Below are 24,817 nucleotides of genomic sequence, written 5' to 3'. Positions count from 1 at the left end.
CCTCAACTACGAGTTTTATAGTTACCACCACTACCGTCCTCGCTTTTGTTACTATAATTTTTATCACTATTGCAATCATCATCTTCTTTTTTAAATTCTATCTTCACTACCACTTCCACCACAATCATTATATTTATATTTTTAAAAATAATTAACCATACCAAATATTTTATATTTTAAAAACTTAGAAAATAAATAAAATAACTTTTATTTTTTAAAACTTCAAAACTGATTGAATGGTTGACCTTGTGATTTTATGTATCTATTTTTATTTAATTTCATTATAAACTGCAGTAAGTACAAGTGAAAAAGTGCTTGCAATAACCTTAAAATGAGCCAGGGGATTGAAGTTGCACAGGCTTCCAGTAGTTGACGTATTAGAGGTAGAAGGCTCAAACTTGCATCCTCTGTTCCTAATGGCTCATTTGAATGCTACAGGGGCACTGCCAGCTTGCCACTGACACATATTGGTGCTCATCGGTAGCTGTATCGAAAAGGATCGTTAACTTGGAACACTAGATCTGAACTTTTTTTTTTTTTTCTTTTTCTAGTGGTGTGTACCACCCATGAAATTTATTAAAGAAAGGGAATATACAGGGTGGTCACAATATTGTGACCTCTGTGTACAGATGTCCCAGAAGCTGAACTTAGTTATGTTACTTTAGCAGACTAAGTGCTTAATGCTTAATAGCCATAGACATGTCAAAAGATGTCGGAACAGTGATCAGAATTGTTCCTAGATTGGATGGTGATCGATATTTTCTCGCAAAGATCCATATTTTCTGATAGATGGTGGCCAACGCAGCTTTGCAGGACCTGTTTGCAAGAATCTTTTGTTTTGCTGTGAGAGCTTTGTCAAGGATTGTTTCCCTAACAGAAATATAATATGACTCCTAAAGGATGTGATGGAGTGGACTTTCATTATTTGCAACCATCATGGGTGTATTTTAGGTTATGGAGCTGTTCATCTGATGAATATCACAGCCCCTCTCACATAAAAAGGATCAGCTTGGTAATGTTTGCACTTGCTGTCATGTAGTTTTACTCAGGAGTTCTGTGGGTGGAGACCAAATAAACTTATTGTTAACACCAAAAATAAGCTTGTTGTTAACACCAACAAGAAGCTTATTGTTCAACCTTATTGTTGTTAACACCAACTAATACACAACACCAAACTGTTTCAAAAATCAGTAACTATTTCTTCATACTGAACTATCACATCTTACAGTAGCAGAACTTTGAGAAAAATGAGCACTGTGGTAGTGAACTCACAAGAACAAACAGGACTTAGATTATGTTAATCCACCAAAAGATCACCCCAGGAGAATCTTCAGGAAATCGTTCAAGGATTTTAATGTCAAAACAAGTCATTCATGCACCAGCAATCTTCCATCTTTCTCCCTGCCATGTTTTGAGCCATTGTGGTGCTACTCAACAGCAGAAGAGTACAAGAATGGTAATTCCTTTCTCTCTGCTTTCACTTTGGCTTCTTTCCTTGCTTCTTCTTTACTACTTCATCAATGTACATAATACCCTTGCCTTTGTAGACTGCAGGGGGCTTACAGCTACAAACAGCACCTGCAAACTGGTGTACCCTTTGTTGGTCTATCCCAGTACAACAAATTATATTGGGTTTAAAGCGGAAAACACGAACAGCAGGAGGAACCGCAAACTCCACTTCATGACTGTAGCCCAGTTTCAAAAACAATTGGCGGCCTTCTGATTCAGTTCTTGCTCTAAACCCAACTCCCACAATCTTTAGAAACCGAAAGAATTTGCCTTCCATCTTGCCTGTCATGAAAATAAAAATAATCAAATAGTCCATCTGAGGCTAAAGTCATTGGTATAGAATAACACCAATTTGCTACATGATCAGCAGGGCTTTCATAGAGGATTTTGAAAACAACTTTTGATGGAAGAAACCAGAGGCTACAAGCTATTTTTAGCACTATCATGAGATTCATGACCAAGGATTTCTGAACTCAACTCTCCAAGAGGACATACTTAAACAACATGAGTAGCTGACTGACTTCTATTGCATGCCCTTGAGAGAAAAAAGAAGAAAAGAAACTATTAGCCATCATTTGTCTTGTTCAACATAATCACAGCTGATCTGCTTCAAGCAAATCAAGTGAATTCTGCAAGCATGATACAGAAACTAGTTTAAGTGAAAATTGATATCTTTTAAAAGCATAATAACTAAAATGATGAAACATAACAACAAAAATTTGATGTATCATATCAAAAGTTCCTCATCCCTGCTGAAGGTCAGGAACTTTGTTTGGTAATTAACCAGAAATGAAGTTGTTATGAAGCATCTGCTTTCAGCAAATCAAGTGAATTCCACAAGCATGACACAGAAACTAGTTCAAGTGAAAATTGGTATCTTTTAAAAGCATAATAACTAAAATGATGAAACATAACAACAAAAATTTGATGTATCGTACCCAAAGTAGCTCATCCCTACCGAAGGTCACGATCTTTGTTTAGCAGTTAACCAGAAATCAAGTCATTATGAAGGGTAACCTCAAGATAAGAAATCTCAATCAATCCAAGATGCAAATTATGTGATACACAATATGAAACAGCGGACCAAGTCTTTTTCAAGTGTCACTCTTTTTGTTGTGGAAAGAACTCCTAGTAGCATAGAATTTAGACCTTAGGGGATTGCAACGTCAGAAGCAAGATGAGAGGGATCAGGAACATGACCGCTGCAGCTTTGCATTGGAGACTTGAAAGAAATGCGTGAGAGTTTAAGTCTGTTAGTAAGGGTAGAGATGATCTCTGGAGAGGAATGTTGACCCTTGTTTCTTCACAGATTTCATTCCTAAAAAACAAGGACGTTGGATGGATTTCATTCCTAATCTCGTAGGCTTATGATCACAGGAGTCCATGCATCGCACAGAAGCATTTCAAAGTGGAAGGCTCGGGGAGATTTTTCTTTTATATATACCCATGGGATTTGGGCCGCAAGGTATCTGACCGATAAAATCATACTCAAATCAAATGGACGTTCCAATTCATGGATTCTGTAGGATTTTCTGTTGAATCCTATAAGATGTTAAAATAAACCCTTAATATAATTTTTGTAGTAGATAATCTTGGGATCGTCATTGGTAGCTCGCCATTATATTTTAGCTGAGATGGGATAGGAATTTGACATCATGGTTTGTTACCAGTGACCCTTGTAATTCTTAGTATTAGAGCTTTAGAAGTTAACTGGGTTTATGGTTTAGACTGCAGATATTGATGAAAAGAGTATATGGATGGAAAATCTAGAAAAATTAGTGTTGAATCTTGCTTAAGTAAAGGCAGGTCATATTTCCTATCAAAAAGGCTTGGGATAAAATATGTTTCGGAATAGATTGGAAAGGAAGAAAATGAAAGAATAAAGGTATTAGGAAGAATGAATAATGTCATGCAAGGCAAGATAATTAAACTATTATGTTTAAAATAGTGATTTTTCACTATATACGTCCATGAATTCATGAAAATCCTATGTTCAATATATATATATATATAAACACCTAACACTTTCAGGATCTCTAAGGACCACGGTTCCTACAAATCTTGGAAAACAAAACAATCAATCAAAATGAGGAAAGAGAAAAGTTAGCTTACAAGTAGAAAAAAATTTTGGTGGCTTGCTTTTGAGAAAGAAGAGATTTTTTTAGGTTAACTTTGATACAGTATATTCTTATTCATAAAAAAAAAAGATTAGGATCAAATTATACCGCATATAACTCTTGTAAAGTTACATCCTTTTTGAATTAAATGATGGGAGTTTCACAAAATGATCTAGCTATTAGTTGTGATCCACTATCTTTAAAATATATACATATCAAAAATCAAATGATTTGAAAAACCCTAAGTCATCCATCAAGTGGTCAATTTTTTTATTTTATTCAACTGACAAATTTTTTATCGTAGCCTACAAGTTTTCAAATCATATTTTGGTATATAAATATTTTAAGGATATAGATCATATCCAATAATTTAGATCATTGATATGGAATCTTCATTCAATTTTAAAAATATATAATTTTAAAAAAATTATATTAAGTGTAACTAGAACCTAATTATTATAGTCGTTCAATAGAGAGATGTAAGTAGTGATTATTCATTAAATAGTTATATATTTCAATAAAATATTTTACTAGTTTACAAAACTCTAACAAACCAAGGGAAATGGCCGTTGGGATGTCTCAAAGTCCCAAGGCATTCGTCAGGATCCACCTTTGGATTCCCAAAGTCCAAAATCTTGAAAACAAAAAGCAGTCACTGGAAATTAACATTTGGTGGGTCCCAGGGGTCAAACTATTGACTTTTTTGAAAAGAATGAAAATACTCTTACAATTCTCGACTGGTAAAAATAAAAATATTAAATTTAGGTATATGTAAAATACATAATTATAGACGGATGACTCTTAAACCTATGATTGAACATGAATCAATAGCTTTAAATGATTGTAAAGATTGAACCTTGATTTTGAAATATTGAAAATTAAGTGAAAAAATATTCACACTATACATGGATACTTGGTGCTCTTAACATAGCACTTAAATCATATATTGACCGTAGCTTTGAAAGTGCACTTGAATTTTAGCAAAAACATCTAGAAATAATCCTTCTTCCATCGTTGCAAAAACGAACTCATCAGGAGAGTTCCACAACCACGTATCACTTCACAAAAGCTATAAGTTTGTTAAGGATAAATAACCAATCTATTTGTTATGGAATTTAATTGCATTTAATCAGATATGAGAATTGATGTAGAAGATGGTTATTCACACCATTCTAAGGATAAATTATGTACTTGAAATACCACCTACCCATTAGTATTTCTTAGATATTCTCTCATAAAATTTTTCTCTTTAAGTATTTATTTATAAATACCATGATCAGTCCGTGATTAGCTTAATGAATCCGTATTATAATGTCCTCTAATCCACATAAACTATAAGTTGGATCGACTCTGATATTATTTATAGCAATCTAGAAACTCGTATAAAAAATTAGTCAGAAAATATTATTTATATTTTTTGATCCCGTATAAATATCAAGATCTTTCGAGCAAATAACTAATGTGAGACTAAATAGATATCTGCACGGATCCTCACATACTTGAATGCCATTCTTGAGATTTTTAATTTACAAGTATAACTTTATAAAATGACATCTCGATTATAGAATGAGATTTGGCTAGGACATTCCTATTCGACCGGTGATAGCCCCGTATCTCCTCATATCTTATATATCACTTCATTTGATAATGATTTTGTTAAAGGATACACAAGCATGTAGTCAGTATGTATGCAAGAACTAGTTTGTATTTCTTCCTGTTGATTTTTTTTTTTTTTTAGGTATTCGACCTCCCACCATACCGGGGTAAAAGAAAAAAGGCAATTGATGTTTTATTGCAGCAGTGAACAGCCAGCATGGGATATTTATATTTTCTCATGGCAAGTAATGCGTAGGAGATATCTCGCTCCCTCGAAACCAACTTAATCCACCAGCCTTCAGAATTACAAACAAAGAAAATATTAGTGAATTTAAGATGGCTAAGATAATGGCAAAATTGGAATCAGATAAGCACTTTTCTCTTCAGCAGGAGAAAGAAAAATATTATTGGATTTAAGTCGGCTAAGATAATGGCAAAATTGTAATTAGATGAGCAATTACCAATGTTTTAAGCCAGACGGAGCTAGAGGCACGCGCTCACGGTTTTGGACAAAGATACAAGACTCGGTGCTCCCAAACCGAACGCCTCTCTGGAAAGTTCCCCGACGCTCTTCGCTCTTCCAGGTTTGTTCCCACCCTTCATCCATTGCGCTTCCTCTTATCTTTCTCGATTCGATCTCGGTTTTATTTTTTTATTTTTTTTCCTTGGTTGGAGTGGGGTGCGAAGTTCTAAATTTCCTTTGTGATTTCATATTTATCGAACCATAGGTTTAAGTTTCGAGGGTTTATTTTTCCCTCATGAATAACTTAGGATTCTTTCCAGTAAATGTGCGTTTTGTGGTTTTAGAATTTTGTTCGGATGTTTTCTGTTCTTCGTATGCAATATTATTTTTTATTCGAACTTTGTGTGACCATTTATTTCTGCTTTCAGCAAACTTAATTTCTTTGGCTGTTAACGAAAATCTGAAGATCGAAGGGGGGAAAAAAAGTTGGCACCTTGATCACCTCGGCCTTTTCTCATGGGTTTTACATTTGATCATATGCCCATAAAAGAATTACTGGCAATTGATATTTACCACTTTGTTGGATTTTATATATGAGGAGTCGAGATGCCCTTCTTTGTTGGGTTTTAGATGTCTTCCTCCAATCTACTTGAGTGTGGGATTCATGAATGGAAGAATTGATAGGAAAAATTCATCTTTGGGGAGGAAACAGTTGTTTTGGGGCTTATTGTCGGAATCTTCGCTTGTCCATCAGTTTTTTTCCTCTCTTTTTTCCGCTACTGCTATCTACTAAAGGGAGAAACCACCTGAGATGCTTGCTCCGATGATATCGCCTCTTGTGACGTGGGCAAGGGGGCGGTAGAAGAGAGGGACCAGCCCTTCCTAATCTCACGAGAGAGAGAGAGAATATAAGAATTTCGTAGTTTGACAAAGCAGGCCCCTCTTTTTTGGTCTGTACATGAGGGTCTAACTCCATTGGAGCATCCAGTGATCCACGGATGTTGTTAAGCTGCATCAACAATGTCACTATACAGAATAAAGGTTGAAATTAAACAACCAAATAGAGAATATAGGTGACTTGTGTGGGTTTTATTTGAGTAGTAATGTTTATTTTGGTCATTTGTTTTTAGAAGTAGTTTCTGTTGTATGAAGTCTTGAGTTTGGATCTGGATGACTTAATTTGTGTTGGAGAAGTTAAGATCAAGTAGAGATGCATCATTGGTGTGTGAGGTAATTATCGACACAATGGATACTTGAATGGTAATTCCATCAGATAGTAGTAGAACTAGTCATATGACATGAGTCAAAATGCTGAGAACTGAAATACTTGGGTATTGGATGGTAGACAGAAATGGAATCTTTAAAACTAACTCCCAATAGATTGGGTTTGGCTTGTAGTCTCCATTTTATTGTGCATCCTTCTCTACTCCTGGTCTTTTTTCTTGTGTTTTCTTTGTTCTGGGGTATGCTTAAATGATTTCATTTATTTTAATTTCTGATCAAAGCCATTAGAATTTGATCAGCTAAGTCTAAATGGCTTATTTGATTTTGATCAAAGATTGCTTAAGACCACTTTTATTTTATGTTGAAGTTGGTCATTAGTGTTCAGAGAAACATTCCATACATGCTATGTGTATGTGCAGTCTGGCTGAACCTTATGCGTCTGATGACATTGTGGCAGTTGTTCCATACTATCCAGTTGGAGTTTACTTGGATATGAATTTGACTTGTTATATAAGTTTGACAACATGGCATGTGGGTTTTTAAACATGTGGAAGTTTGGGATGTAGGATAATGATCTTTGGGTGAGAGTTTTGGAGGTCACAAATGAGAGAGCTTAGGGGAGGCACAGGTTGGAAGATGGATCGAAATGAAGACATCAGATTGTGAAGTGTCTAATAAAAAGGATTTCTTAAATATGCTTGGCCTAGAATCTTCCTCTTATCTGGCTAGGTTGCACAGGAACTTGGATATGCTGGATCGAACTTGAATACTTTTTAACTATGTAAGGTCAAATATAGTTTCTTTATTCATGTGAGACATTTAATATTGAAGTCTTGGGGCCTTTTCTTTGTTGTATGGCCTCATATTGTTGCAATAAAAGTGAGATATGGGGTAAGGAATAAGTGCTTTTCTTTGGAGTGTGTACCCTGACTCTTGTTGTCAATGACTGAATTCAATGCATTGGACTCCATGCCTCATAAAATCAACATGTTATACCTTAATGAAAATCCATGGTAAGTGGTCAAATCCAAGTTTCGAGGTTTTCTTTTTGCCCGTAGTTACAGGGTATTGAGATTTAATTATCTTAAGTTCAGTTTTATTCCTTTGAAAGATACTCAAACAAAGCTTGTCAGACCATGTACGTGAAATGTTATGTAGCTGTCTGGTCCAAAATTTGGTTTCTTATCCATCGATTGGAAAACAACTGTACATTAGATGGATATTTAATGGATATTGTGACCGCACTAAATTTTGTGAGGACATATTCATGATAACAAAAAATTTGTGAGGACATTCATGATATAACATTGCACTGGCTTTTAGTTCTGGAGAATATTATGAGCTTTCATGTCAAATATGTGGACTTTCTTGTCTAAAATTTGCTTAGATATCATGAAGCCAGTTTGATCAAATACTGGCTACCTGTTAATGCCTTGTTCTCTGTTCAATTTCTTCCATTGACCCTTAGGCAAATGGAGATTAAGGTCGAAAACAAAAGTAGCATACAAGGAATCTACCAAAAAAAGGTAGCATACAAGGAGGCTTAGCGGTAATAGAAAGGTTTGGATTGCCTTTTTGATGTTTAATGATTGATCCTGTTTATTTGGCAATATGGCAAGTTGGACGCACTAGTGCTTGATTTCTGATAGACTTTTGTCTATCCCTAGCAATTAAGGCTATGAGCATCATGGTTACATTTGAATATAACTAGTTTCATGTTTTCAGGATGGAGTCACAAAAAGCTCAATCGGAAAACCAACATCCATCTGCCACGATCAATCCAGCAATGTCCTCATGCCGAAAGAAAAAATCAGAGGATGCCACTTTTTTGCAAGATCTGAGAGAGCATATTGATGAGTTTATTCATGCTTCCGTGGATGAGCACAAAACCTGCTTTAAGAAGACCATTCAAAAGGTAACTCGCTACAAAATACATAAACTTTTACATTCATGTTAACTAGGACTGTTTTGTTTGTTTATTTATTTTGAGAAAGGGCGAGTAGGACTATTAATGATGTATTTATTCAAAATCCCATTGGGTTCTTTCTTGCAGATGTTTGGAATGTCCAAGGTAGTTGCAGAAAGGACTGCAGAAGCTAGAGAAGTTGAAAGTGTTTTGCCCCTTCAGACAACCGTGTCGAAATAAGAATCTGGAAGTTCTGGAAGTTGTTTATGTTTGATATCTTGTTACTTTATGTCCAACTGCTAGGGTGATGACATTGTCCAAGTACTAGTAGATGCAAGCAACTTGGTTCCAAGTTTTGTTGAATATTACCAGATGATAGTTTGTTTTCCTTCTTCCTACTCAGTACCAAGTTCCAATTTAGAGACTTTTACTTGATATATATAGCTATGTACCTATGATGTAACGTTGATTACATTGCCATTGATATGTGTTTAATGTCGATTACTTTGCCATCTGTTCATGGTAATAGTTTTGTGATTGCCTTGGCCCTACGAAGTGCATGGCTGGAACTTCTTGAAAGAGTTTGGATGCCGGTGTTCAGATTGGGTTGAACAACAATGAAATTGTGAAGCAGGTCTGATAAGAATGCTTGCTTGAGAGAATTAAATTACTTTATGATTCTGGTTATGCCATCATATTCCAGGGTGAGGTCATTACATGATTTGCCATCAGATTCCGGGTGCAATACTCGTTCGGAACCCTTTACACGGACAGGCTTGGTACGCCAGGCTTCCCAAGCTGGCCGCCAGATGGACATTCAACATTCAACAGAGCGTGTTTAAGATACGTAGGAGAATGTGGGAGCAATTTCTGCTAACGATCAGGAATTCCTTCTTAGGTTGTTCCAAGTCCAGGAAGAAAACGTGTTCTCAAGCAAATAGGGAACAAATAGTTATTTCACCTTCGCTCTATCTGACCTCTATCTTTACCTTCGCTGTATCTTTTCCCATTGAGAACTGCTAACCGGCTATGTTCGTCGCCATTTTAACTACATTTCAAATTTTATTTTCATCACCGTTCTCTTTAGGTGCTGCGATACGAGACTTTATGGTCATCCGTCCACTTCAGAATAACAAAGCTCGTTACCTAAATGACTACTTTAAGATCAAAAGATTCACCAACCAACAATATAACCGCTCTACAAACATGCAAATACCTTGATAGATTAACAAACAAACTTCGAATATCGTAATATAGTAGGCATTTTCGTCTCAAAAACACAAATAAGACCATTATTCTTCTTGAACCCGCAAGGACTATGGAAATCAAGCAATAGTATTATCTATGAGCATTGTGGACCCATCAAGCTGAAGAGCAATTTCCAGCTACACGCCCTCTTGGAATGACTAGTGCAATCAACATCATCGATTCAAACCAAAATTACCATTACATGCGCATCAGGCCATTGTAAGGCCTCAATTCAGAGCAAAAATCTATCACCGCAAAAATGTAACAAAACCCTAAAAAGTAAAAAAAAAACACAAACACAGACACAAACGTAGGAATCACAAAGTACCAATCAAGTCCAGAATGATAGAGCATCCATTAAGAACAAAGGAACAGAAACCACAACCACTACCCCCATTTTCTCCACTACTCTCCCTCTATTGTTAAAGTTTTTAAGCATCCAACCCCTCTCCTTCTCATAACTAAACGGAACGGAAACCTAAACAAACGATAACGACGACATCAAACCAACAAAAAAGCCATAACACCATAACACTTCCAAACAGATAGATAGTACGAGAGACTCCGCCTCCTTGAACCCAGCCCTCTCGGACCGCGGCCAGGCGAGACGCCTTAGTTCCGCCAGTCCCCGTCCGACGCGCCGCCGCCGCCCCTCGAGAAGCGGGATCCACCGTAGCCACGGTCACGGCCGTAGCCACCGCCTCCGCGGCTGTAACCGCCGCCACCCTCACGGCTGTACCCGCCACCACCCTCACGGCGACCTCCGCCATACCCTCCGCCGTTGCGGAACCCGCCGCCACTGCCCCGGGACTGGGCCTCGTTGACGGTGATGTTCCTTCCGTCGAGGGTCTGCCCGTTCATCCCCTCGATGGCGTCCCTCATCGCCTGCTCGTTGCTGAAGGTCACGAATCCGAAGCCCCTCGACCTCCCCGTCTCCCGATCGTTGATGATCTGCACCGCAAACGACCAAAAACCATCAGATCTGAGATCAATAAACGCGAAAAAATAAAAAAAAAATCAAGAATCAGGTCAAAAGGTATCTTTTTGGCTTGGATCGAGGAATAGACCTTGGATTCGACGACCTCGCCGAATTGGCTGAAAGCCCTCTCAAGGGAGGCGCCATCAGTCGCCCAGGCGAGCCCGCCGACGAAGCAGCGGTATTCAACGTCGGTAGCCGCCATCGGACAGAGGGGAACGGAAACCCTAACCCTAGGAAAAGGACGAAGAAGGGGGGAAAGAGGGGGAGGAAACACCAACCCACCTCTGAGAGAGCACGAGAAACCCTAGGCTCCCAAACCCTAGATTTATAGAGCGGCAGCCGATTCCGGTAACCTTACCTTGTCAGTAACCTTACCACCCTACTCTTTTCCTCACGCGTTCTGATCCTTTTGGCCTTGGGTCACCTCCAGTACACTTACCGGAGATCATGTTAAATAATATACGCGGAATGGTTCCGGTTTAGATGAGCGCTTACCATTCGTGGCTCGACCGGGGTTTGAGTAGGGTCACGTGAGCTGGTCCGGACGTTTTGGTTTTTGGGGCTCCGTCGCACGTGAGTGGATAAGTATCTGAGAAAATATCTGGAGAACAGAATGACGGTTTTGCCCTTCGTCCAATGGGCTTTTAATTATTTGCGTGCGCACAAGGTGACGTTTTTTTTGAAGCGGTGCCACCAATACTGACGAAAAGAGAGGGGCTTCATTTTGTGGGCCCATAGCCATGGCCCCGAATTATCTGGATTTGGATCATAAACTTCTTTAATCTTCGGATTTTTATTTTTCCTTCAAAACTTTCCCAGAAGAGGTAATCCAGCTGAAATCCAATGAGAGGATGAACACGTCACTGGTAGGAACTATTGGACGTCATTGAAATATCTACTTTTTCAATTTCCCACCAGAAGAAGGATGAAGGGGGGAAGGTGTTAGGATTTGCTGATCTATATATATGATAATCTTTTGTGAGTCAATGAGTTGACTCAAGTAAACGCCATAATTAAATCATTTATCATAGATGCACTAAAATTTAAGGTTCATATAATCATATCAAACTTGGGCAGAAATGTCTTTATCATATCATGCCTAACTAGGTCCAACTAGATGCAACTTCACATATATGATTGTGACATTATGGGCCACTGAATTTGCTTAAATTGTTTTAATTCTAGCTAAACCCTTTTATTTAAATCCCAAATAAAACCATTAGGTCCCTATAACTATTAAATTCTCTCTCCCTGCCATCACCCACTCCTCCTATCCAAAACAGAAAGAAAGAAAGAAAATACAAACATGTTTTAAGAAGCTCTACATCGATGCTGAATGTAAATATACAAATGAGGAAGTATAAATGTTGAGGTCCTCCACCTAATTAACCCTTAAAAAAAAAAAAACATCATCTTCTACCTAATCAAAAAAAAATTATTTGATAAGCTTACTTTCACTTAATGTACTTCTCTTGTTTCTTTTTAATGAAAAAAAAAAAAAGGTAATGAAGGATGAGTAGTTGAACATTCAAATTTGAACATCTAGTTAAAATATAATATTTATCATATGTTGACAAGAAGCCGGTAGGATGGTTGTGATCCCATGACCTTTAAATTTATACTAGATGATAATAGGATTTCTAAATTTGGTTGACTTTTCTTTCCTTTTTGAGCGAGAAAGAAAAGATTTTCTCAGAAGTTACGAAGAAAAAGGGCTTTCTCTCAACCCGAGATAGGTACCGAGATAGTGGGCAAGATTGTGACATTAAAGAACTATATTATGAATATATAGTGTGAGATCTTTTATAGTACATGCTTTGCACTATAAAGAGCTGTACAATCTGAAATAGCTACCATATTATTCATCTTAGAGATAGATATACTCATTCTTGCCAACACATTGTGTTTGGCATCCAACATAGCTTTTTATATATCTAAGTGATAGCCATCCATTTTCGAGATGAACGGTGGAGTGACCATCCTGAGCTATAAACCTTCTATAGTTTAAAATAGGCATCATAGAAGATCCGAACTCTTGTTTTCTAGGGTGTGAAAACCTATGGCAGATTGCATAAAGATCATTGTCAACCAAAACCAGGAGGCACATCAGTTCCATGGCATTGCCATCGTTAGGTAGCTCCTTCCCATCACACTACATACTGAAGTTAGGCGGTACAGCATCTCTCTGTGTTCCAACCTGTAGCTGAAGATTGACACACTCGCCTCATCATACCAACCTATAATAATTCAGTATGATAAGGCATTCACGGCACATTATCTTATCAACCTATAGCTGAAGATACAAAGAGTCTCAAACCTTACAGAAGAGTGCTCAGATTACCCAAGCTCTTGATCATCAGAAAGTTGTCCAAGTTTTAATTTCTCAGAACCTTATTCATTAAATATTACTGATTGCTTAACCTTTGTAACAATGTTGTTGCGCAATTCTGTGATGAAGTCACAAACATTTTAAGGTCAACGCCAACACGTCGATGTGGACCCTTTAGTCATGATCGGGCAGCTCACCAAGTGAACATACTGTCCGGAAAATGTTTGAGCACCATAGGAGTCATCTTGACATAAGAAGTGATCTGGACGGATGAGAAAGATCAGAGAGACATCATGGTTTGGCTGTGCTCTTTTCTTTGTTTTCTTTTTCTTTTTTTTTTCCTTTTTTAGTGAGCAATTACATGTGAATTCCCATAATCCAATATGAGGATTTGATGAGCATAAGATTCACCATATTTGTTGGTACTATACTGTATAAGATCAGTATTGAACCGACATATAGTTTCATACCATACTCACTTGGTACATCTCATCATCTCATATAGTACCATATATCTATATTGTAATAGGATAATATTGGTATGGAGTCCGATATTGAGATGGAGAATCTTGGATAAACATCTAGAATCTTAAACGATAGGTAGAAAGATTTGGTGGACAATTTAGATCTCATATGGGATAGTCTTATAGTTACCCCATGATAACATAGGGTGAGGAATGTCGGCGACTAGCTGGTCAAGGTTTCTCTTAACCAAGCACACTCATGCATCGCTAGGAGATGTGCCTATTGCTAGCTTAAATTTTGATTTCTTGTCCCAATTAGGAGTTCATTGACGTTCTTCTATAGTTGCTCCGAATGCAGCTTTTGTTAGTCAAAACAACTAAACCGAATTTAAAAAATTGCACTTACAAAAACAATGAGACTAATGGCAAAAGCTTTTTGTAGGTTGTAACTTGTCCTTAGAATGGACTGAGATCAGTCTAGTAGAAAAACTTAGGGCATCTGAAAAACAAAAAATGTTTGAATTCTATTGCAGTTCCTACTACCTTGTCTTTCTTAAGCAATTGAGTTTGTTCCCATTAACCATCCTTCTAGTAGATACCCTTCACTACTCTCGCATCAATCTGGTCTTCCATTAATTTAGGCTTAAAGATCTTATCGCTCAAATAGAATATGATATAAGCTGTAGTGGAATGAGAGAACATTAGTAGGATTTGCTCCCAGGTCATAAAGATATTAATAACATACCATAAATTATCTCAATTCAAAATTTATATTTTTAAATTTTAAATTCAAATTATTATTATAATTCTTTCCTTATCTTTCTCCTACTTTTTCTTCATTCAAATTCAAATTTTGAATTTGAATTGTTGCTGAAATATTTTTCTTATTTTTACATGTAAATGCTATATATTCAAAGAAATCCTAAGGAATCAAGTGAAATTTTTAGCCATTTTATTAAGAGCCATAACTTGACACCAGCGTCTTTCTTGTCCAAATCTAACTATCTCTTTTGAAAGTCACTCTTTGAACCAATTCTATGAAGACATAAGCATATATTCTTCATTGATGGCTCACTTCTACCATCTTTCTCAATGCATCTAACCTATGCTTCATGGTATGAATGTGATCAAATGCTCCTTTCTTAGATCAATACTATATTATTAGAATTGGCTCTTCCTTATATAGTTAGAGTCACCTCAACTAAGCAAGCTTAGAATGTTCTCTCTCATCGCTTTGTATTCCTTGCTCATATCATGACTATGAAACGATGCTTCATCGCATTAAGAAGGGATCATCCTCCATGTAAGTTTATGTCCAACAATTTAAAGTTTTTGCCGATAAGTTAGCTGCATGTGGATCACTAATAAGTGATGATGATTTGCTTATTTGTATCTTGGATGGACTTCCTTCATCTTTTATATATGTGTATATATATATATATATATATAGGCTTCCGCATCGGCAAAGCCTCCATTTGATATGTATATCTATCTCAGCCTCCTCTTTGATGCAGACGTGGTGGTGATCCTTACCTCGCTCTCATACTCCCACCAAGCCCACCTCCGAGCTACCTCTCGATCGTGGAACATCTTCCACACCCCCCGCTTCCTCCTCCCCCTTCGCCGTTGCCTCCGCCTCCCACCATGCCATCTCCTCTACCTCTTCCCAGAGGATCCCTTCCTCATCCCGTCGTACCTCCTTGACCCCACCGCCATCACCTGAGTGCCGCTTCCCACACTCCCTTGCAATCCCCACCTCTAAGCCTCTCCAATTTCATCCCCATTTCCTCGACCCCCACCTCTACGTCCTTGCGGATCCCACTTTGACGCTAGTTCCTACCCTCTCGGCATGCCCACCACCTCGATCATCACCCACTATCGGATGGTTCCAGCCGATGCTTATTACAAGGATGTCGTGGTACTTGGGATGAGAAGTGGGAAGTGGAGGGAGGTGGGAGGAAGGGAGAGAAGGAAGCTTGGGTCAGTTATGGTCATTTGTGGAAAGGATGAGCAGGCCCAGGGATTTTTATGCTCGATAAAAATAATATTTTGAGGTAATTCTTTTTTAAACAAAAAATAAAAATAAGACGTAAGAGATTTGTATCATTTTCAAGAAATAGAAACCAAATTATATCTGTTTGCTTCAAAAGGATTTCTATCATTTTTTTTTTTTGGTTAAAGTGGAGATTGCATTTAATCTTTTGTTTTCAAAAATACCTTCAAAATTATTATATTTATTTATCAAAAAAGAAGCCCATCTTAAATACTAAAAAATAATGTTAATTAATATCAGCTTAAATATTATTACATTAATGCTTATGTCATTAATGTCATCTTTCAAAAATAGATCCATATTAAATGCTAAGAAATAATTTTGATTAATCACACCTTAAATACTATAATATTAATGTCTATTTTGTTCATGTATTGTTTGTTTGGCTAGCCAACCATCTCTCCTAATCCTCATATTCTCAGGTCCTATATTAATTATTGACTATTAAAATTCTAATCAAGTCGATTCTTGATAAATTGAGAACATTAATTGTCGCTTTCCCTTTAAAGTTATTGTGCTTGATTATGGGACCATCCTTCTTAATGATGATGTTTAGCACTTTAATGTAGACTTATCTTAATCCATGTGCATACAGAATTAATTTTTATTTTCAAAGTTTAGAAAGCTTGAAATCACAAATCTGCACTTTTTTTATTATAAAAATATTCTTTTTAAGAACATGAGATAAATCTAATATTTCTAATATATATGTATATTAAAATCATCGTGGTAAGCTCTCCTTTTGCCATTTGAATAGAATATACTTTCTCCAATATAGAAAATTATTTTCAAAACAAATAAGTACTTATAATTATGATATTTTTCATAAAATTATCATGACAGTTTATCATTTTTTCTTTTAGTTTTCTAATATAGCATGCCCCTCATTTATTTGATATGTATAGAAGAGTATAAAATAGACAAGATAATAATATCAGATTAAATATTATTCTATTAATGTTAAAATCATAAATAGCAAAATTATTTTTTTACTACAATCAATTGCTGATATTGTTAGAACTCCTGAGAAGGAAAGTGGGCCAAGTCTCTCCATCCACCATAAATATAGCATTTAATTATATTTAAATTTTTTTTTGGATAGAGAAAAGTTTAAGAGAACATATACACACACATGCCTTGAAGAAAGTGTTAGCATTTATTGCTACTTATTAGCATCAGTATCATTATTTTTTTTTTTTAAAACCAACATTAATAGGTAAGGAGTTAGAGTCAGAAAATGTTAACATTAAACTAGAAAAGATTTTGAATTGATCAAATTTGGTAGGATTATGGATAAACATATTATGATATTTTATAATAATAATTAAGATTAATATGATAATATGATGAACATCATGTTACATTATCAGTTTTCTTTTCATATTTATGAAATATCAATAATATTTTTTTTAGAAATTTGGACTAATTTCATATAAAAAATTTGTGCACATGTGGTGACTAAGCAAATAAATTGACCATTATAGATATACTTTTTCTAAAAAAAATAAATAAAAAAAAAGTAAGAATAAATAGATGTGAATCTGAATGAGTCCAATATAAATCAGTTGAATTCGAGTATTTCTCCAACTTTCCAACAATAATATATAAAAATATTAATTTTTTAAATTAGAAATACTGTTGTCTACAAAAAATGAAGGTTTAGAAAAGAAATAAAACTGAGGAACCTCAAATTTAGAAAAAAATAAAATAGCTTATAAGCCAAACCATATACAAAATACATTTTTTTCATTAGTATAATTATTTTTGAAATATATATAGAATATTTATTAATAAATCAATAAAATAAAATATTTTTTCAAGAAAAAATTGTATCTCATGCATGGCATGGGATTATAAGCTAGTTCTCTTCTTCAATTCAAGTTCCTACTTTCACTTATTCTCTTTCTCTTGAAGAACTCCATATTTTATTAATCTATAAGGAAATTAATCTTATAGAAGAGGCCTCTATGCAATCTACAACCACATTTATTGTCTCAAGACCTACTAAAGCATTCAATTTAGATCATGGTTCTACTTACCGTGGGAATCATCAGCATCACAACAATAGCCTACAACCCAATCACTCCTCAAGTATGGCATCCTGCCATCTCCTAATGAACATATTCATTTCTTTTCCTCATATGGTTGCTCTTCACAGTCTATCTGACCAACTCATCAAATCTATAACAAAGTTGGACACATTGACATCAATTGCTATCATTATGTGAACTATGCATATCAGGATCACCATCCTTCAGAGAAACTTGCAGCTATGGCTGCTACTCCTTCACTCACTAATGACAATACTTGATGTTCTGATACTGGTGCTACTTATCATATCACCGTTGATCTCAATAAGTTATTTGTTTCATCTAAATATAGTGATTTTGATAGTGTCTAAGTTGGCAACGGACTAGATTTATCTATATCTTATGTTGGTTCATCTTCCATCACTAATCATAAAAATAAATTTTATTTATTTAATATTCTTCATTATCCTTAAGTCTCTACAAATCTCTTATATATAAATCATTTTTCTCATGATAATAATTGCTATTTCTTGTTTGATGAATTTAGCCTTTTTGTTAAAGATAAGAAATCAAGAATGACATTATACCACATAATGACTGGGAATGGACTTTATCTCTACTATTTTTTTGTAAAAGATACAAAAATTTACTCACCTACAGTCAATGTTAGCTGTAGCCATCGCATCTCCATTGATCTTTGGCATAATCGTCTCGACCATCCATCTCATGATATCAATCCCCTATTTTGTCTTTTCTTTCAAATTTCAAATAAATCAAGACAAACTCCATATTCATCTTGATAATTAGAAAAAAGCAAAAAAAAAATCATTTTATTTATCTGTTTCAACTTCTCAATATCATCTTAAAATAATATATTGTGATGTTTGGGGGCCTTCTCCTACTCTTTCATATTCAAATTTTTCTTATTATATATTATGTATTAATGATTTTTCATATTATTGATAGTTATTTCCTATGCATTATAAATTTGATTTCTTTGATATTTTTATCTTTTTTAAAGTACAAGTTAAAAATTTATAGATAAATTACAGGAACACTTCTTCAATTTTAGCTTAATTTTACTTACATCTTCTGTACTTAAAAAAGTATCAAACCGATCCTTCTAGTTATTGATATATTTCAATATGGTCCAGCCGTCTATTTTTATTAATAAATTTTTTTAAAATTATAAAAATATTCATCTCCTTCCTCTCCGATTGATCCTCTCCTCTATAGCCGGCATCCCTCTTTCTCCCTCTTCCTTCCTCCTCCTCTTCTTTCTCGTTCTCTTTTTTCTCACCCATTCATTCTCCTCATTCTCCTCATTCTCTCTCCTTTCTTCTCCTCCCCTTTCTTCACCCATTCTCCTCTTCTCCTTTCTTCTCCACTTCTCTACCCATTATTCTCCTCCCTTTTCTCCTCCCCTTCCTTCCCATGCACTTCTCCTCATCATTTTTCTCCAAATCACATATAAACTATCCCTCTTTATGGTGGCCTCCTCTATTTTCATCTATTTTTACCTTCTTCATCTTCTTCCTCCCATCCTCTTCTCCTCCCCTTCCTCCTCCTTCACTCTATTCCTTGCCGGTGGCCTCTCTCTCCTCATCCCCTTTCTTCTCATTCTTTTTTTCTTCCAAACCAACCCATGAGCCCTATCCCTTAAGATGGCCCCCTCTAAATCCACCCCTTCTCACTAACAAAAAAATCCTTCCCCTCCTCTTTCTCCTCACTCATTTCTCTTCCTTCATGATAGCTCCCTCCACCTGCTTTTCTTTCTCATTCATTTTACCTCCTCATCCTCTTTTTCTTCCAAACTGTCCATAAGCCATCCCCTTCACGATGACCCTTTCCACCTCCACCTCTTTCCACTAATAATCCTTTTTTTTTTCTCTTCTTCGTCCCCACCTTCTTCTCCTTCTTATCCTTCTTCATCTCCTCTAACCCATTCTTTACCACGACCATTCTCCCCCCCTCCTTCCTCCTCATCTATTTTTTCTTCTCATTTTCTTCCTCCTTTAAATCCATCCTTGAATAAAGAATATTTTCATTCATTGAACGAGAAATCTAACACCATTTATTGATAAAATAAATGACTGAACTATATTGAAATATATCGATAACTAGAAAGGTCAGTTTGATACTTTTTAAAGTATAAAAAGTATAAGTGAAATTGAGCTAAAGTTAAGAGAATATTTCAATAATTTATCTAAATTTTATTTAATACTAAAATTAGAATATTCCGTTCTGATGGGGGTGATGAATTCAAAAGTAATACTCTCAAGTATTTTCTATCTTTACATGGCATGATGCACTAATTTTTTTAGCCCCATACTTCAGAACAAAATAATATTGTCGAAAGAAAATATCATTACAGTGTTGAAATCAGACTTACACTTTTTGCTCATGCATCTCTTCCTTCAAAATTCTGGTTAGAAGCTTTTTCTACCGTAGTATATTTAATAAATCGAATGTCTATTATTTTTCATTCTAAAATTTCACCATATGAGAAGTTTTTTTGAAAATCTCTCAATTATTCTAATTTATGAGCTTTCGATTGCTTATGTTTTTCTTTGCTTCGACCTTACAAATCCAATGAACTAAAATTTCGATCCATCAAATGTTGTTTCTTAGGATATAGCACTATTCATAAACGGTATAGATGCCTTAATTCAGTGAAAGAAAAAATTAATATATCATATCATGTTATTTTTTATGAACTTATTTTCTCTTTTTTGACTACATCACCATCTCTATCAACTTCTCACAACCCCACTTCTACTCCTAATTCTCTTTCTATATAGTTACCTCAACTCTGTATACCTATCAATACCATTTAGACTACCAATAATCATACATTCTCAGATCATTGTAGGTATAATATGTCAATCTTAAGATTCTTCCATAGCAATAACATCTAATTCAATAACTACACCACATATAAGTTTCTCAATTGAACCCATTCCACCACCTAAACACAAGACCACTTCTTACCTTCCTTCCCCTGAATCTCCTTTACCACAACTACCACCACCCATCACCAAACTCTCCTCTCAGATTAACCAACCAACTAACCATCCACAGCGCATCCATCCCATGACCATCCGATCTCAATCTAGTATCTCCAAACATAAAATACTATACCATGCCCGCCATTCTCTCCCCATCACCCTTATGATGTCCTATCCTATTGAACCAATATGTTATATACAAGAGTCCCAAAAAGTCTGGAGTGGAGACATGCCATAGATCTTGAATTTATATCTCTTCAAATTTAGTAAACTTAAATCTTGTCTCTGTTCAGTCTAACATGAACATTATCAGTTGCAAGTGGGTGTTTCTAATTAAACATAATTCGGATGGATCCATCAGCAAATATAAAGCTTGTTTGATTGCTAAAGACTTTCACCAACAAACTAAAGTTGATCTTGTTGAGATATTCAATCTTGTGGTTAAATATACTATAATCAAAACTATTCTCATAATAGCTTAAACTCACAATTGGTCACTCCATTAACTTGATGTGGAGTATGCTTTTTAATATGATGACCTTCAAGAAATAGTATTTATGTCTCAACCTCTTTGCTATATTAATCCATCAAAATTTACTTATATATGTCAGATGCACAAATCAATTTATAGGCTCTGTCAAGCTCCTCATTCTTGATATTCAAAGTTTAGCTCAAAATTTATAGAGTTGGAGTTTGTTATTTCACAATCCGATACTTTACTATTTATATATCATCATGACAACATTATATTATTTCTTCTTTATGTTGATGATATTATTTTCAATGACAATAATAATATTGCTCTTTGCAAGCTTATTATAGAATTTGTTGATTCATTTAAGATAAAAAATATGGGCCTATTATCATACTTTCTTGGCATCTAAGTGGATCGAATAAATAAGAAATTTTTCTTACATCAATCCAAATACATTCTAGACTTGTTACAATGCACTAGCATACTAGGATGCAAATCATGTTTAAGTCCTTGCTCTACTAAAAAGTTGAATTATACGAATAGCCCTCCTCTTGATGATCCTTCCTTTTATCGAAGTATTGTTGGAGTTCTCTAATATATAACCTAATATATAACTTTGATACGATTAGGTATAATTTTCTCAGTCAATTAAGTCCGTCAATTTTTATAAAATCCAATAGAGGCCCATATGGTGGCAGTCAAACTCATACTTCGGTTTCTCAAAGGCACTATCACTTTTGAACTTTGGCTACAACCGAGCCTATTAAATTTGGATGTATACTGGATACAGATTGGACCGACGACCCTATTGATAGACACTCTGCAAGTAATTTTTATATTTTTCTTAGACCTAATCCTATTTCTTAGAGTGCTAAAATGCAAACAACAATCGCTCGATCTATTGAAGTGGAGTATCGATGTCTTAACCAAACTACCGTTAAGCTATAATGGGTATGTCTCTATTACCTAAATTACATATTTTTCTCCATTCAATTCCTTTAATTTAATGTGATAATATTTCCGCCATCTCTCTTACCTTCAATCCAATATTCCGTACAAGAACCAAACATATTGAGATCGATTATCATTAAATCCGAGGATTGATAGGTCACAAGCTTTTAGATTCTAAATTCATCTCTTCTACAAATCAAATCATTGACATCTTAACCAAAAGTCTTCGCTCTAATGGTATTTGAATTGTTGCTGAAATATTTTTTTTTATTTTCACATGTACATGCTATATATATTTAATACATACTCAAAGAAATCTCAGGAAAGCAAATGGGGTTTTTTAGCTATTTTATTATGTTTAAGAAATGATAACAATGATCCAGAACTCATTGTTTGAAAAAAATAAAAAGCATCACTGACTAAATCCCCATGCTCAGTGATTCAACAAGAAATATATGACTCACATACTATATTGGTCGGAGAAGTTAGATATACAACTTCTCAGATGTGGCAGCTATTTCGTCCTTCAAAGCAAAAAAAAAAATGTCTGGAATGAAAATGCACAAAAATACTAAGATCATAATACAATGGGGCAGAGACCCTTCAACAAAAATAAAACCAAATGAAACCACACAAACATAGAGAGAGAGACTTCATAGAAAGGCCGCAATCGAAACATTGATCAGATTAACAGCATATCACACGACCTGGTAAAAGAGCATTAGATTAAAGACAACTACAAGCTCACCGTTGACCTACGTACATTCTTAAGCAGCAAAGGCTTTCTAGAGTTAAACTGCTCTGGAGAGTTGAAGCTTTGTCATGCAAATGCGTTCTGCCACCAAAGGATGTTTCAACTAAAAGGGTGTCAATAATCATTTTAAAGGTTTTCTTTGGAGAGTTGGTAAAAAAAAAGGAAATCCACATTTTTTTATTAGCAGTTGGAAGTTGATTTAGTTAACAGCAAATAAATGACTTCTTAAATCTCTTATTCTTCGATCTAGCTAACGTGTTTTGACAATTTATCAGCGTAGCATGCTTCAACGCACAATGATGCAAGTGATATGGACCGATTAACCAACCTCCCAAGGGTGGCCATTTCCATGTCTAGAAAGCTCAGAGCTCATATTTAAGCCTGACAGCCAACACTCTGCAGGAGGATTTGCGCCAGAATATAGCTTTCGAGTGATGTTGGTTGCACCAGGACTGTATACACACCACACACCCATCACCCTGCCAAGTTTGGTTAGCTAAATGTGGCAGTGAACATATAGATCGATGCCTGATTTATTTCCCCACCGTATAATATCAACATGGGTACTGTTAGAGCCGATGTATTAAAACTGACGACCTATAATATACAGCTGAGGTTATGCAAAATAAATAAGGATTCATAAAATAGTGAGATCATCTCCTCCTCCTCCTCCTTCTTCTTCTTCTTCTTCTTCTTCTTCATCAGTGGGGTGGGGGATAAGGTGGTACATTCATACAATCCTAGTATGAATAGATCAAAAAAATCAAAAAATTAAATATCATGAAAAATCGATGGTACAGAGATTATGTCAATCCATAACACATCCCTCGAGTACTTTACGATAAAAAAAGGCCACTCAATTTGCAGTAGTATTAGCCTCCCAATAGATATGTCTAATACAGACGAAGAAAACTGCCTAAAATAGTATAGCAATATCTCTTAGAAGCAGATGAGCAGCATCCTTCCTATCCTATATCCGGATCCAACTCACCACCATAGCAGAATTATCCTCTGTCACAAGTCATCTCTTTTATCAAAGGCAGTCTTTTATGATTTTACTACTATGCTGGTTCCATTAAGTAAGAAGAGAGGCAAAAATCAAATAAAGGGAGGATGCAAGTCTTCTTGTATTCTCCATGGCTGAAGTGTAGGTGAGGAAACTGATGATGTTTATGAACAATGTATTTATTTTTTATTTAATAAAATTATTATATTTTTAGAAACTAGTGGGTGCTTCAATACTTTGATTGACTAGGAATTCGACTTCTAAATTGATGATATAATCAGAAGTACAAGGGTGGTGAAAATTTTCATCAATGATTTAACAAAAATTTGAAATAAAAAAAAAAAAGTAATTTTAAAGATAAATAAGATAGCAACCAAAATTCATGTTAAAACCCCCCAAAAAAATGGTAACGGAGAGAATTAAGTTTTCCTTAGCCTTGTGCATGATCTTGAGGGTTAAATGAAAAATTAAAAAAAAAAATAAAAATCATGGGGCAAAAAATAGAAAAGAAAGCCGGAAAGGGAAGAATGATAGAGGAGAAATGGTCCGGAGCTTGCATGATGGGCTGGCCTGCCGGCGGCTCAAACGTGGTCGTTAAGTGGGCTTGGACAGAGGTCGTTCCGGCTCAGATTGTTAGGTAATTGGGCCCTCAAATAAGTTTTAATTTACCTGGCCCAATTAACAAGTTCTTGTGTTTTACTTCAA

The 24,817-nt window shown here is 35.4% G+C and overlaps 3 protein-coding genes across 4 annotated transcripts; 1 reads left to right on the top strand and 2 right to left on the bottom strand.

The window, feature by feature from the left end:
* Positions 1 to 1,066: 1,066 nt before the first annotated feature.
* On the bottom strand, positions 1,067 to 2,645 carry LOC140854075 (large ribosomal subunit protein uL6m-like). Its single transcript, XM_073249466.1, has one exon. It carries the CDS (start codon positions 1,823 to 1,825, stop codon positions 1,478 to 1,480), a length of 348 nt encoding a protein of 115 aa, XP_073105567.1. The 5' UTR covers positions 1,826 to 2,645; the 3' UTR covers positions 1,067 to 1,477.
* A 3,052-nt stretch (positions 2,646 to 5,697) lies between these two features.
* On the top strand, positions 5,698 to 9,341 carry LOC105058159 (uncharacterized). Of its 2 annotated transcripts, XM_019855155.3 has the most exons (4): positions 5,769 to 5,806; positions 8,378 to 8,469; positions 8,635 to 8,824; positions 8,963 to 9,341. In XM_019855155.3, the coding sequence occupies exons 3-4, from the start codon at positions 8,636 to 8,638 to the stop codon at positions 9,053 to 9,055; spliced, it is 282 nt and encodes a 93-aa protein (XP_019710714.1). In that variant the 5' UTR covers positions 5,769 to 5,806; positions 8,378 to 8,469; position 8,635; the 3' UTR covers positions 9,056 to 9,341. The 2 variants fall into 2 exon arrangements, with proteins under 2 accessions (XP_010939296.1, XP_019710714.1); XM_010940994.3 differs by lacking the exon at positions 8,378 to 8,469 and having other exon boundaries at positions 5,698 to 5,806.
* Positions 9,342 to 10,374: 1,033 nt separating this feature from the next.
* On the bottom strand, positions 10,375 to 11,352 carry LOC105058161 (glycine-rich RNA-binding protein GRP2A). The gene is made up of 2 exons (NM_001405769.1): positions 11,131 to 11,352; positions 10,375 to 11,014 (listed from the first exon to the last, which is right to left on the bottom strand). The coding sequence occupies exons 1-2, from the start codon at positions 11,242 to 11,244 to the stop codon at positions 10,676 to 10,678; spliced, it is 453 nt and encodes a 150-aa protein (NP_001392698.1). The 5' UTR covers positions 11,245 to 11,352; the 3' UTR covers positions 10,375 to 10,675.
* Positions 11,353 to 24,817: the final 13,465 nt, after the last annotated feature.

Source organism: Elaeis guineensis, chromosome 15, assembly GCF_000442705.2.
Source record: "Elaeis guineensis isolate ETL-2024a chromosome 15, EG11, whole genome shotgun sequence".
In the NCBI taxonomy this organism is placed as follows: Eukaryota; Viridiplantae; Streptophyta; class Magnoliopsida; order Arecales; family Arecaceae; genus Elaeis; species Elaeis guineensis.
The sequence above is the reverse complement of the archived record's forward strand: the minus strand, read 5'-3'. Positions and strand labels throughout refer to the sequence as shown.